This window comes from Pseudonaja textilis, chromosome 1 (genome assembly GCF_049901715.1).
Source record: "Pseudonaja textilis isolate UNSWEBS1 chromosome 1, rPseTex1.2, whole genome shotgun sequence".
NCBI classification, from domain to species: Eukaryota; Metazoa; Chordata; class Lepidosauria; order Squamata; family Elapidae; genus Pseudonaja; species Pseudonaja textilis.
Genome location: NC_141990.1, coordinates 293,191,267 through 293,206,288, shown reverse-complemented (window position 1 = coordinate 293,206,288; position 15,022 = coordinate 293,191,267). Strand labels below are relative to the sequence as shown.

Genomic DNA, 15,022 nt, shown 5'->3' with positions numbered 1-15,022 from the left:
TGTTTTTGCAGTGTAAGAGTTGCATATATGTGATAGGATGTACCTTTAGAGTTTGTTCTATTATTAGATGGACATGAATGACTACTTTCAAGAGTGAAAAAAAGGATGTGTTTATTCCATCACAACATGGGCAACTTTTTTTCAGTCCAGTCCCCATATCTCAAAGTAATTGCAATTTTGCAATAATTGCAATCTGGGGTTGTTGGCTTTCCTTCCTCATTCTTCTTCCTCCCTGACCAGATGTCTGCTGATAAAGAAACATATTTCTCTAGCCAGCAATCTGAATAGTTCTTGTTGCAAAAGGGTTTGGAAATTAAACTAAGGGCTAGATTCAGCCTTAGGGCAACAGAATGCCCACTCCTATGTTACACAATTGAATAAATGGCTTCAGCTTGCTTCAGTACAAGCAAACTTTAGAATGGAAAATACTGTATAAGGGTAGAAAATGAACCATTTGTGCAACACATCTGATGGGAAAATAATATATGAACCTCTTTATATTATTTTAGAATAGACTGACCTCTAAGAGTTGGCTCAATGCAGCTATAGAACTCAGCTCACTGAAATCCATAAGAGAGGTGGCCAAGGTTCGTAAAAAGCTTCCATCTGCAAATGACAATTGTTTTAGTGGGATTTCATGTGAACATAATGCAGTCTCACAAATAAATTATAAGCACAGAATATTACCCTTGATGTTGCTTTGAAACAGCTGTGGAAATATACCATTGGGAGCAAGCTGATGGAAAATGCAACGCAGAAACTGCTTTGCCACACCTGCAGCATTTCCCGGAATCATCATACTGTTGGGGTGTTGGGTAGATTAAAGTAAAGAAAGAAAGAAGGAGAAAATACTGTGATCTTACTAAAATATTTCATTGTGAAGGAACCAACAAGAACACAGGTGAGCATTCATTAAGAATCGGATTATTCGTACTTTACAGCATGAAAGAAATAAGAACTAGGAAAAATAAAGCAACAATCCTTTGAAAGATCTAATATAAAACTATTGTTATTCGTTCTAAATGGTATCCATTACATCCACCGGTGTGAAGATGTTTCCATCAAACAAAATTATTTTTAATCTATACATAGAAGTGTAAAATAACCCTTTCATACAGTGCCAGAATGCCTTGGATGTCACACAAACATCGATTTGGGGTTTTTGGGGGGGGTTCTGAATCATGTGGGTTCCCTAAATAAATAGAAAAGGCTTTCTGGCCCAGGAATTTGAAAGGCCAGGCATGCATATTTGTTCTTCCTCTCTCAATCCCAGTTCTGTGTTGATTAAACACATAAGTGGGATATCATATAGGTAGGTCATATAAGATGTCATCCTATAAGCAGAACAGCACAGGTGTGATCTAATACTTATAATTTTCTGTCATATGTTTTATATCACTACAAAATGCAGCACTATATTGAATTTGTACTCTATGTGGTAAGAGATATCATCAAACAGTGAATAATCAAATCAATAAATATTGGTACCCATGTGACTTTTTCCTTTCTCTACGAGTATCTTATCCCGTTACACTTATGATGTGCAATTACTGTGGAATGGCTCCTTTCTGTGCCACTCAGTTAATATCAGAAACTCCAAACTACCAGAAATAAATCCATAACATGATTACTTCTCATGGCAGAATTATCACATGCTAAATGTAGACATGGGTGGAACTGAGTTATGGATTTATCCTACATGATCTGAGACTCCAGATGTTATCTAACAAAAGACATCGTGTTATGTAGCTCCTTAATGAAATGTATGAGAGATATTCAGGAGTTCCCCATATTTTTCTAGATCGCTCCCTATTTCTGTACTAGTTTATGGAAAGATTAGATTTACTGTATAGTGCAGTGCTTTGATCCAAAATTATTTATTTATTTTTCATATTTCTAAACAACCCATCTCTCTCAAACAGGGGCTATATTATGCATCTAATATCACTGTTCTGTTTTGATTCAAAATCAAATATTCACAAAAATGTTTATACTTTTGTTTGTTCTGTAGGCCTGTTGCAAAAAATAAATTAATGATATACTGTACCTTTCTGCTTGATTAGAGAAATTGGTACTTGAAGCCAACCTATGAGGGGGGGAAAGGCCAGGGGATGGGAAGGGAGAGAATTAAATAAACATGTCATTTTTTTCAATAAAACAGCTGGAATTGATTATGCAATCAAATAAAAATTGAGCTAAGATGACTTAGCTCAACAGTCTTTTGTTAGAAAAAAGCTGCCACAATGGTTTTGTAAAAGGGCTGTATTGGAGCACTCTCTGATAAATCTACTTCTCCTTATCATAAGAATAGAGAAGGGTTTATAGTTTGTACGCAAGAGATCCCACTTACGTTAACAGTATTTTCAGTTAAAGCTGGAAGATTCACTAGAATGGTAATTTAGGGATACTAATGTAGGCAACAGGAATCTAAATTGTGAGATCTAATACGAGGCACCTTCCTTTGCTGCTCCTCTTTTCTCAAAGGTATCAGTTTTTTATTTGCCCTTTGGTTAAAGCACATATACTGCCTGGTTATCCTGGAACAAATTTTCCCTGTCCAGGAAAGTCTGAGCAGCAATTGGCTAAGTCAGATAGCTCATTTAAACAGGTGCTTATCAAATATCATGATGGTTTTTCTGTGCTCTCCTTCACACAGAAAATGATAGATATGGAAAAAGCTTAGATGATACGACAGTGTAATATCAATTCAGCCTTCTCCTTGGTATCAATCAGCTGGGTGGCTCAAAGGAAGGAGCTGGATTAGGGAGCTTCAGATAGATCTACTATCTTTTAAAGCAACTTTCATGCTTTCAGGGTTCATTCCATTCCATTTCATTTAGGGTTGCTCAAATAGTAGATGCATTAGAAATATGAAACAATGCTGAATTCACTTTTTATTTGTAAACCATTAATCTGTAGAAGGAAGGAAGACATGAGAAGAAAATTGAAAGTTTATACCTCCCTACAGATTGCATAATATCCAGCAACAAAGGAGCAGCCAAATCTGGGCTGAGATGAATGAATGTGGAGAGAACTACTATAGCCAGACCCAGTGTTTCTTCATCATACTCCTCCAGGATGGCTCCGCAGTCATGGCATCTGTAAGAAAATTAGAGGACAAAATGCAATATTACTATATAAAAATCACATTACATTGCTGCAGCGATTATTCCCCAAGTGAGGGAATGATGGGTTGCAAGGAAGGAGACAAGTTAATTTTGTAACAATAAGAAGTTTGTTTTTGATTCCTTCCAACTGAATGGAATGTAACTCGTGTACTGCCAAGAGACTACTTTCAAATTTCTGCCAAGGTTCTATAATGTCTGATCTTAAGGGACTTGTCTAATGCAGATGAGATGAGGCAGAATATTACCGACTGTATAAAAAGACTTGGAAAACCAGTACATTCTTGGCCCAATGGGGATGTTTGGTTAATTTGATCAACCACTCACTAATGTCTCCAACAGATTGTGATGTTTGAACTTAATAGGATTGTACAGACAATTTTCCTTTTCCACAACAGCAGGAGAAAATGCCAACAAGGTCATGAAAATCAATCTCATTTAGCCTGGTTTACTACCTGCTGCCAAAGCTTTTAGAAAACAACCAGAACGACTGCCTGAAATAAATTAACCTTACAGAATATTTCTCATTTATCAATGATGCACCCCCGTTCCACCAACAAATTATGCAGTCAGGTAACCTTGATTATTAAATATTTTCTTCTTGTATTTAGAGGTGCATAAAATGACATAATGAAGTCTTTTGTTTGAATCTATCAATATTTTTTTTTCATTTTAGAAATTCTGTCTTATCTTTCTATTAAAAATAATCAAGGAAGCTGATAGGCATGAAATAACTCAACAGCCTCTACTTATCATCACCCCCCTCCCCCCATCTATCATCAGATTTCTAGGTGCTATCCAGCTGTGGAACGTAAAGGCCAAAATGGCCACAGTGGTGATAGGAACACTCGGGGCTGTGATTCCTAAGCTGGGGAAGTGACTCCAACAAACTCTAGGAACAACACTGCAGCAGTGTTGGGATTCAAATTTTTTTACTACCGGTTCTATGGGCTTGGCTTGGTGGGCATGGCAGGGGAAGCATATTGTAAAATCTCTAGTCAGAGGTGACATTTGCCAGTTCTCCGAACTACTCAAAATTTCTGCTACTAGTTCTCCAGAACTGGTGAGAACCTGCTGAATACCACCTCTGCACTGCAACTCTCCAGAACTGTGCAGTGCTAAGAATAGTTAGGATACCATGCATAACCCTCAAATTCCCAATCTTCTAGTGGAGGACCCATAATTGAGGAAGACATATTCACCATAGGTGTCAGAAGGGAACTACACATACACAAACAGACACAGACACACACACACACAGAGTATGGAGTGTTTTTTCTTTCATTTAAAAATGAATTTGTTTCTCTGAGCACTTCTTTGATTTCCCTGTCTATTTAATTTTGAGCTACAATATATTCCTCATTGTTGATTATGTTATTAATTACATGGATTTTAGCATTTTGTTAGTGTTTATCTCAATGCAAACCATGCTGAGACTGATATTAAAATGAAAAATAGTAGAGAACATATTATAAACAAAGGTTTTGGAAGTGATGTTTGTGGGTAGCATTCTATAAATGCATTGATCAAAATAGCGAAAGATGTAGATGACTGGAAAGAATCTTAGATTTATAACTTCCCTATCAATTGCTTAACTTTTTCTTTCATTTGGTATAATATGTTTACTTTAACCAAATGGCTGAAAATTTAGGACTATCATACAATTTTCATTTCCACTCCTCTCTTCTTTTTTGGCTTTCAGCAGGGAAGAGAGCTTAAACCCCTACAACAGAAAAACACCTTACACTCATACCGGACAGTATTTTTATACTGTATTTCTAGCAGTGTTTTTTATACCATTTGTTGTTTTTGCCCACTTCTCCGATAAAAATAAATATTCTGAAAATCCAATAGTGTAAATACAAATAATTCCTTATCTACATTCTATCTCTGTATCTTGAAGAACCAAAAGTTTTTATGCGCTGTCATTTTAATTTTTCTTAGTGTAAAGCATTAACAACATATCCAGATAATTATTCTGGTTTCACTTCAATGACAAAATATTATTATTATTATTTTGCTGCTGTTGTCATGGTCATTAATAAATCAGCCCTTTAAGCTTATCGTTGGTCTTAAATGGCAAAAACTAGAAGAAATATGAAAATATTTACTTGTCTGTCATCATGGTAGGCTGATCATCAATAAAATCTTCTGGTGCTGGAACAAACATACTAACAATGCTAGGTGCTGACAGCAAGCTTGATTTTGTGGCACCTGTAGAAAGAAGGAGAACATGCAAGAAAAAGGGAGATAAATCAAAATTAAATCATGATAAATCAAAATTATCTATTTTTGTCTCATTTGATTAAATATAAAGAGCTACAATGCTTTTAAAGTGAACTTTCAGAATTTAAATAATTGCTCTGCTGAGGAGAAGCCTTATAATTTAAGGCAACTGTTTAAAGATTTATTTATTTATCTATCCTAAAAATCACAAAGCAAACAATCAAGAAGATGTAGCAGTTTTCATTTGCAACTTGTTTCGATTGAACAATCAGTTTTCCACATGATGTTGACCTGAAACATTTTTCACATTAAAGAAATAGCAAGGACCAAAAAGTTTGTTCATCAAGAAATGGCAAAAGATTTTCATTAAATCTCAGGAGTTGAAATTAATCTTAGTATTGCTTGGCAGAGATCTATGAAAGTAAATTCATCATTTGTACATAGAGTGCTTAGAAGCATAAGGGAAAAAATGCAATTACAAATAGGTCATTATTATACTGGCAGAATGCTTTAAGAAATCAAGAACAAGCTGACCAATATAATCCTATGGAGAAAATCAGATCTTTTTTTTTCCTTTTCCTTTTTCTTGTTTTAAATGAGATTTTAAAAAGTTATCCCAAAATTTGCACATTTAATGTTTGAAGAAGTAAGGAATGTGAACATATCTACACAACCCATAATCAATGGTAATTATACTGGCATAATTTTATATGCCCTATTATACAAACAAAATTGCTAATTTTCCCCGTTTACTACTATATTATAATAATCTGAAATCATATATTCATGTGTGTTGCTAAAATGGACAAAATAAGAATTTCAATCAATGACTGATTTAGACAAAATATTTCTTGTTCATAAACATATTCTCCATAAGAAGCTGTCAATGGTCTTTCTGAGCTTCACAATAGATTCTTGATGTTCAGACTGCTTTAATAACAGTAACCATCCATTCTGAAAGTCGTATTGATGTATATATCTTGTCTTGCCGAAATTATTTCTTTGTGACATTGCTCTGAATATTTGCCAAGACATTATGTGACTAGATACTGCATTCAAGCAGAAAACAGTTAATGCATGAACACTGCAGCCTGCATAACTGGGATGGAAAGGCAACCATTTCAAAAGAGTACACATTCTGTACACTTAGACTGATGAATAATGAAATAAAAACTCTTCAAAACCCTTTACAGAAGTTAGAATAGTTCTGTTTCAAGAATGGAAGCAATTCAATTTCCTATTTTTTTTAAGAGAAGCAATATATTTTGTTAGCAATCATTGTAACAGAATACTGAGATTTACTTAATTATCAATTCCTCCAGTTTCAGCTACAAAAACCATGTAAAGTAAATAAATTGTTCAGTTCAAAAAATATCAAGACCACAATTTCGATTTGTGTTAACTAGGAACCTTAGTTGTTATATCTTCACAGCAAAATCACAGCTGAATAGATCCGGAACTAACCTCTTATTCTTAATGGTTGTCCCTCTAGGTCAGGATTTAGGCAAACTGAGACATTGCACGGTCTCTTCCCATGCTGTATCTGTTCTGTGGATAGAGAGAGAACTTCAGTCCCCATTGGGTTTCATTGGGGAGAATTGGCTGCAGAGCTATTTTAATAATAAATACGCCAACTATACATAACCAAAGACACAACTTTCCATCAACCAACTAGGAAATGAATGTTTGGAAACACAGGAAACTTTGATCAAAGAAAAAAACGTAAGTACTTTTGTTTCTACTTGGAAACCATTTCTGGACTTTGTGCTTGAGGTGGAAGAAAATGAAACTTTGATTTTGGGTTTTACCAATTACATAGATTTGTTGTTATAGAAATGGCTAGTTTATACTATTATGTAAAAGTAAAAAGTTGAGGCTTGATGTTGCTGTCTTATTCTACTGCACCAAAGGGAGTCGGAAGTCAATGCTTTTCCCTCCCCTTCTTTTCTATACTTCTCCCTTCCCGTTGCCTATTTTCCTACTATTTACTTTTGTATTTTTGTGTTTTACATTATTTACTGAAAACTGTAAACTGTAAATAGTGTGTGTGTGTATAAAGTGTCTGTGTCTGTGTGAGAAACAGGAAACAGTCCTATACCAAGTCAGACTTTTCCATATAGCCCAACTACTTTAAATAGACTAGCACTAGATTGCCTGCTTTTTTTGGCAGAGAGATTTTCACATTTCTTGTTACCTAATCCTTATGGTTGAAGATGCTGGATGTTTGTTCTTGGGGGGGAGTTCTTTGTATAATAAATATGGTTATAATCAGTTATGGTTCCACCTTCTCCAGATGAGTCAGTTTTCTAACTAGCAAGTTCTTATATATCAATGAGAAAGAACATTAGAAATGTCAACCAGTCAAGTATAAAAACCTGATTATTATGAATCTAAAATGCCTTTGACCTTTGGGCTGAATACTCTGCTATTCCTATCAAATTCTAGTAATGATGAAGTAGTCAGAGGTTTGCTTTTTAATCACAAATTAATTACTGACTTAAATGTTTAAAAAACACTTAAGTTGACAAAACATGCAACATGCAAAGACTAACAAGAAAAAACAATGTCAAGTGCACACCAACAAGAAAAAATGAAAAGTCTAATCATGAAGGTACAGTACATGCATAGGTGATTATTTTATACTGAAAAAGAGGAGAGAAATGTTTGAAATAAAGTATGAATAAAGGCAGGCCTGAGGCTATTAAGTCATCTCAACAAAACAAAATAATTTTTCTGAACCGAAGACAACTGGGCAAAAATGAACCAGTAAAGATAACCAGAATGGAAAGATGATTTCTTATAATAAATATAAGTTCCCCTGTGAAACTGACTTATAAGTCACAAAATGACTCATACGGAAGTGACTTATACTGAAGGTTTTTTCCAATATCATTTTTAAGGTGATTCAGCTGCTCAGTAAGATTTATCTTTGCTATATTTTTTCTGAGGTAGGATAAAATGATATTCATTCTGAAGATTACAATGAAGCCTGTAGAATGATAGCTTTTCCTGGTCTGTGAAACCCAAGGCCCATATTATAGTTCAAGGCTTCGTCTAGTAATCTAGATTCTAGCAAGAAAATTAAGCAAATCACATAACCACCACACCACCAATCCACTGAAATAAAACTGGAGAAGGTGGAACCATAACTGATTATAACCATATTTATTATACAAAGAACTCCCCCCCAAGAACAAACATCCAGCATCTTCAACCATAAGGATTAGGTAACAAGAAATGTGAAAACTTTACCTTAAGCACAAAGTCAGGTAGGTGATTTTGAGCTAGTCCATCTCTTTTGGCTCTTAAGAAAAGGGCAATGAAAAATGTTGCTTCCTGGTTGTCAACCATGGAGGCCATGATACATCCTAACTGTTATGTCCTGAGGACTCTAGGAGTTCTCACTCAGGTCCACTCACTTGTGTGGGCGTTATTTCCCCCATTCCCATTGGTCAGTTCTCCACAGCAGCCAGCTATAAAAGCAGGCTGCGGGGTCCAACTGGCCGCTGATTGCTGCGAGCCAGTTCCAGGCTTGGCAAGCACGGTCAGCCCTTTATTTGTAAATAAAGTACTGTTGCACTCATGCTCTGGTTCAGCCTCTCATTGCTCAAACTTAACACTGGCGACGAAGGTGGGATGGCTACCAGAAGCACCTTGCAACCGCTGAGTCACTAGCCACCGATCTACAGCCCAGAGAGAGCGATCGGTTGGCAACAGGGGAACGCTGATCCGCAGCCAGAGAGAGCGGTCAGCTAGCGAAACGAGCGATCAAAAAGAGCAAACGCAGATCCGCAGCCAGAGAAAGCGGTCTGAGTCAAATAGTTAGAAGCGTCTGTAGCCGCTTGTTAGCCTCGCTACGGGGAAAGTGAAGCGCTGCGAGCCGCAGCCGCTCTGCATTTGGCGCGAAATTCAAACGGGTGTCATTTGAATTTCGGGCCAGTAGGAATCACAGCACAGCGCTGTAGAGAGTCACTAACGCCCACTTTTTTGGCGCGAATCAAGACACCTCCAACGGCTAGCAGCCAACGTGGTAACCCAGAGAGAGAGAAAGAGAGGGTAGCAAAAAAAACCTCTCCAGAGCTGATATCACTTGTAACTCACGAGCGTTCGTAGTCCCAGAGAGATTTCTCCCGCAGGTAGCCCAGCCGTTCCAGCACCATGAGTTCCAATCCAGTATTCCCGGCGTTTAAACCAGACGAAGAGAAGTGGGAATCGTATAAGAACCGTTTCAATCATTACATCGATGCGGTCGGCCTGTCGGATGCGGGAGAGCATCGGAAAAATCCTATTTCCTAATCTACTGCGGAGCCACCGTTTACGATACCGCTGCAGCACTCGTGGCGCCGAGAGAATTAAAAACGTTCCGTGGTCCGAGTTGCTTGAGATCCTCACAAACCACTACGCTCCCAGACCGTCACAAATCGCCAGGAGGTTCACGTTCCGAATGAGGAAGCAATCAAGTAAGGAGACCATCAACCAATATATGGCCGCCCTCAGAACAGCAGCCCTGCACTGCGGGTTTGGAACATACCTAGAGGACATGCTCCTCGATCAATTGGTTTGTGGGGTCAAGGATCTCAACCTACAGAGGCGACTGCTTGCTAAGAAAGACCTCAACCTCGCGCAAGCGGTAGAGGAGGCCCTAGCAGCCGAGCTAGCTACGAACTCAGCCACCGAAATTCAGGGCCCAAGCGCCAAGCTAGCAGCGTTCCCAGTCCATTCCGAAGAGGTGGAAGCGGAGGAAGGCCACAACGATGAGAACGATGTCCATCGCCTCACCAATGACAGGCGGTCGCAGGTAGGGACCAAACAAAAATACACCGGTCCACCCAAGCACATCACCCTGTGCCTAGCCTGTGGGGGATCACATCAAAGGGCCACCTGCAAATTTAAAGGAGCCATTTGCAACAACTGCCATAAGAGGGGCACATTGCGAGAGTCTGCCAAGCCCTCCAAAGCGCTGCACAAAGACCCCGTCCTGCACTCGGGACCACAGAGGCAAGTATTAAACTGTCGCACGCACCGCCTTGCCAGGCGTACTTGCCACTCTGTTAGTAAAATTTCTCTCTCCGTTTCCCTAGAAGGTAAACCGTGCCACATGGAGGTTGACACAGGGTCAGCGCTCTCAATAATCTCGTGGAACACCCTCAGAGACTCCACCCCAGCCTATCTACTACCCGGCTCCAGAGATGCCAGTTCGGTCTGAAGGACTACCAGGGGAAGGCCATTCCCGTGATCGGCAGAGGCAAGTTCTCTGTCAGTTTTAGAGCTTTTAAAGGCCACCTACCTCTAGTGGTAGTTAACGGCAACCTACCCACCTTATTGGGGCTCAATTGGTTTCCCCACCTCGGCCTAGGGTTAACAGGAGTCCATGCTGTCTCAACCTCAGACACTGACTCCTTATTCGCTGACTACGCAGATGTGTTCAGCGAGGAGCTGGGGTGTTATAATGGAACCCCATCTCGTTCACCGTTGACCCCCAGGCAGCCCCAATCAGATTAAAACCACGTAGAGTTCCATTTGCTATTCGACCAAAACTAGACGCTGAATTGGATAAACTACTAAAACAAGGGGTCATTGAGCCAACAGATTTCGCCAAGTGGGAGACGCCCATTGTCACACCCTAAAAAAGATGGTAGCCTGAGAATTTGCTCGGACTACAAGACAACAATCAATAAATATTTACAAGTTAGCGCCTATCCTGTGCCCGTCATTCAGCATTTATTGCATACATTCGAACCGGGCAGTATTTTTGCTAAATTGGACATGTCTCAAGCATATCAACAATTCCCTGTTGATAACCAAACAGCGGAACTTCAGACCATCGTCACTCACAGGGGTGCCTTCCGATGCAAGCGTCTCCAATTTGGCGTAAGTGTTGCCCGGGCATTTTTCAATCCCTCATGGAGCGGATTTTACAGGGCCTCCCTGGTGTAGTACCCTACTTGACGACATCTTGGTCTCGGCCAGGGACAGACCCCAACTCTTCCAGAGAGTGCGAGCAGTGTTAGAGAGGTTCAGACAGCATGGCCTCAAGTTAAAAAAAGAAAAATGCGCCATTGCCACTAGACAGGTGGACTTTCTGGGTTATAAAATTGACGCCTCTGGCATTCACCCCCTGGAGTCCAAGGTCAGGGCGATCCACGAAGCTCCCACACCAACCTCCAAAACGGAGCTACAAGCTTTCTTGGGACTCCTAAACTTTTATGCATCCTTCTTGCCCCATAAAGCCTCAGTAGCCGAACCCCTACACAGATTACTAGACAAAAAGTCACCGTGGCACTGGGGGCACAAAGAAGACCAGGCGTTTAACGCCGTCAAATCACTACTTACGTCAGAGGCAGTGCTCATCCAATTCGACCCCAACCTTCCTTTAGTACTGGCAGCAGACGCATCCCCTTTTGGAATTGGGGCGGTCCTTAGTCACCGACTCGCCAATGGCGCCGAGGCCCCCATCGCCTTTTTCTCCAGGACGCTCTCGGCCACGGAGCGAAATTACAGCCAAATAGACAAGGAAGCCCTAGCAGCTGTTGCAGCCGTGAAAAAGTTTCACGAATTCCTTTTGGCCACTTTTTCGAACTGGTCACCGACCATAAACCCCTCCTGGGCCTACTGGCCGGCGACAAGCAGACACCTCAAGTCCTCTCCCCTCGGATGACACGGTGGACGCTTTTTCTAGCGGCCTACTCATACAAACTTATCCACCGCCCGGGCAAAACTCTATCCCACGCTGACGCACTCAGTCGCTGCCCCTTACCCGCTCCGGCTGAAGACCCAGCTCCTGTCAATGCCATTTTTGAAATCACCCAGTTGGACCTGCCCATCACCGCCCTTGACATCGCCGCCAAAACCAAGGCAGACCAAACGCCGCCCAGGTGCTCGACTGGGTGAGGAGGGGTGGCCGGGAGGCAATGTTGATAACAAATTCGCACCCTTTAAGACTCGCATGCAGGAGCTGTCCAGTTTGCAGGGTTGTCTACTGTGGGGCACTCGAGTGATCATTCCGACCTCGCTGCGCACCCGAGTCCTGGAGGCGTTGCACGAGGGACACCCCGGCATTGTGAGAATGAAGGCGTTGGCACGCAGCTACGTATGGTGGCCGGGTCTAGACGAGGACATTGTCAAGTGGGTAAGTTCCTGCAGCATTTGCCAGGAATCCCATCCTGCTCCCCCATCGCCACTCCTACCAGATGGGAGAGCGCCAGCGCCCCTTGGTCGAGAATCCATATCGATCTGGCCGGCCCGTGCATGGAAAGATGTTCCTAGTGGTCGTGGACGCTTATTCCAAGTGGATAGACGTGGCGCAGCTATCCACAACAACCACACTAGCAATCACCAACGTGTTAACGCGCCTGTTCGTTACCCATGGACTACCCGACTCCTTGGTCTCCGATAATGGCCCACAGTTCGCATCAGTAGAATTCAGCCGTTTTGCAGCCAACCAGGCATTCGCCACATTTTCACAGCCCCATTTCCACCCTGCAAGTAATGGGTTGGCTGAAAGGGCCGTCAGGACCACCAAAGAGGCCCTCGCTAAGTTTGGCAGAGATGACTGGCACCACAAACTCTCACGGTTCCTGATGAGCCAGCACTCAACCCCTGTGCAGTCACCAATAAGTCCCCAGCGGAACTTCTGATGGGCCGACGCCTGAGGACTGTATTGGATAGACTGCACCCACAATACTGCCCTGACTCTCCCCTCGCTTCCACTTCGGGGTTAGACATTTTATGTTACAGGAGCCGATATTCGCCAGGAATTTCGCTGGGGACCCACTTTGGATTCCGGGCGAAGTCATCGCCGTCACCGGGCCGAGATCATATAGAGTCAGGCTGGAGGACGGTCGCATCTGGAGGAGACACATAGACCAACTCAGAAGGCGCCTCAGCAACCTCGCAAACAAGGATCCAGAGTCTCCAGTCGAAGGGGAACCGTCCCATCCGCCACCCAGCCACATCGCACCCAGTGACCAGTCTGCGCCAGCGGTCGTTCCGGTCAGCCCAAACCCGGACAACAGCGCCCAGAGAGTCGATCAACCGGTTCCAACCCACGAGAGTTTGACTCCAGAAACCAACCCGGTGGTTCCCAAGGATGTCCAGTCCAGAGAGAGTGTTGGTGAGACTATGCCCGCTCAACCGTCACAGACTGATGCCGAACAGTCAGACAATGTTCCCGAGTTGCGCCGCTCCGGGCACCAACACAAACCCCCCATCTACCTCAAGGACTATGCGTGTTCGCATCTGAGGGGAAGGGGTGTTATGTCCTGAGGACTCTAGGAGTTCTCACTCAGGTCCACTCACTTGTGTGGGCGTTATTTCCCCCATTCCCATTGGTCAGTTCTCCACAGCAGCCAGCTATAAAAGCAGGCTGCGGGGTCCAACTGGCCGCTGATTGCTGCGAGCCAGTTCCAGGCTTGGCAAGCACGGTCAGCCCTTTATTTGTAAATAAAGTACTGTTGCACTCATGCTCTGGTTCAGCCTCTCATTGCTCAAACTTAACACTAACACACTGGATTTAGGCAAAATGATAAAATACAAGGATCTATTAGATGCCCAAGGGAGACTAAAATCAAACCATGAATTAAAAGAACAAGGAATTACAATTGATTGGTGGCCATATCTCCAAATTCAAAACAGATACAAAACAGATTCAGAAGAATTTGAGTTTGATATGGGACAAAATCAATTGGATAAGATATTAATTGGACCAGAGCAAAAATTTATATCCAAAGCTTATAGATAATTGCTAGATTTTAGAATGGAAGAAGAAAGAGTAAAAAATACGATGATAGCATGGGTACAGATTTTGGGTTATAATATAAATTTAGATGAGTGGGAAAAATTATGGAGTATAAATTAACAACGGCCGCAACATACAAGGAAAATTTATATAAAATGTTCTATTGGTGGCACTTAGCCCCAACAAGATTAGCCAAGATATATTCGAATGCCAATCCAAAATGTTGGAAATGCCAACAAGTTGATGGTACCTACTATCACATGTGGTGGCTATGCCCTCAGGCCAGGACCTATTGGAATAAAATTAGGAATTGAACACAAGAAATTATTGGATGCCAAATTGAATTCAAACTGGAAATCTATTCACTTGGGATTATTCAAAAACAATATCTAAAAAAGGTAAAATATTTAATTTTACACATATTGACAGTGGACAGAATAGCTTACGTGCAAATATGGAAAGAGCAGAGGATTCCAACTGAAGAGTTAATTATACAAAAAATAGCAGACTGTGCTGAAATGGACAAGCACACAGTTAAAATGAGAGAGAAAGAAGAATTAGAATACTACTCGATTTGGCATAGATGGTACATGTGGCTAGAAAAAGAGAGGTAAGAATTAGAAAAGATGATTAAACAAGAATTCTCAAGAAAGTGATACACAAGATATAATAGGATAGACAGAAGGATCAAAGATGTATAATAATAAGTGTAATATATGTATTAAGGATAGGTATGAATAGATGTTAAAAGAATAAGACAATATTAAAGATGTATAATAATAAGTGTAATATAAAGGCAATATGCATTGATGATTAATGATAAAGAAAGATAATATAGATTAAGATAGGTACGAATAGATGTTAAAGTATAAGATAATATTATATGTGGATGTCAATACTGGTTTTTACTGGTGGAAAATAATAAAAATTTATT

General features: G+C 40.9%; 1 protein-coding gene across 12 annotated transcripts in view; it reads right to left on the bottom strand.

The window, feature by feature from the left end:
• The window catches only part of UNC79 (unc-79 subunit of NALCN channel complex), a 133,872-nt gene that overhangs the window by 41,148 nt on the left and 77,702 nt on the right, over window positions 1-15,022 (bottom strand). For all 12 annotated transcript variants that reach the window (XM_087922119.1, XM_087922118.1, XM_087922120.1 and 9 more), the window contains 6 exons: window positions 6,816-6,899; window positions 5,237-5,339; window positions 2,959-3,099; window positions 2,048-2,086; window positions 688-800; window positions 521-606 (listed from right to left, as the gene is read on the bottom strand). In XM_087922119.1, coding sequence (XP_087778245.1) covers window positions 521-606; window positions 688-800; window positions 2,048-2,086; window positions 2,959-3,099; window positions 5,237-5,339; window positions 6,816-6,899 — 566 coding nt within the window. The remainder of the gene's footprint in view (window positions 1-520; window positions 607-687; window positions 801-2,047; window positions 2,087-2,958; window positions 3,100-5,236; window positions 5,340-6,815; window positions 6,900-15,022) is intronic.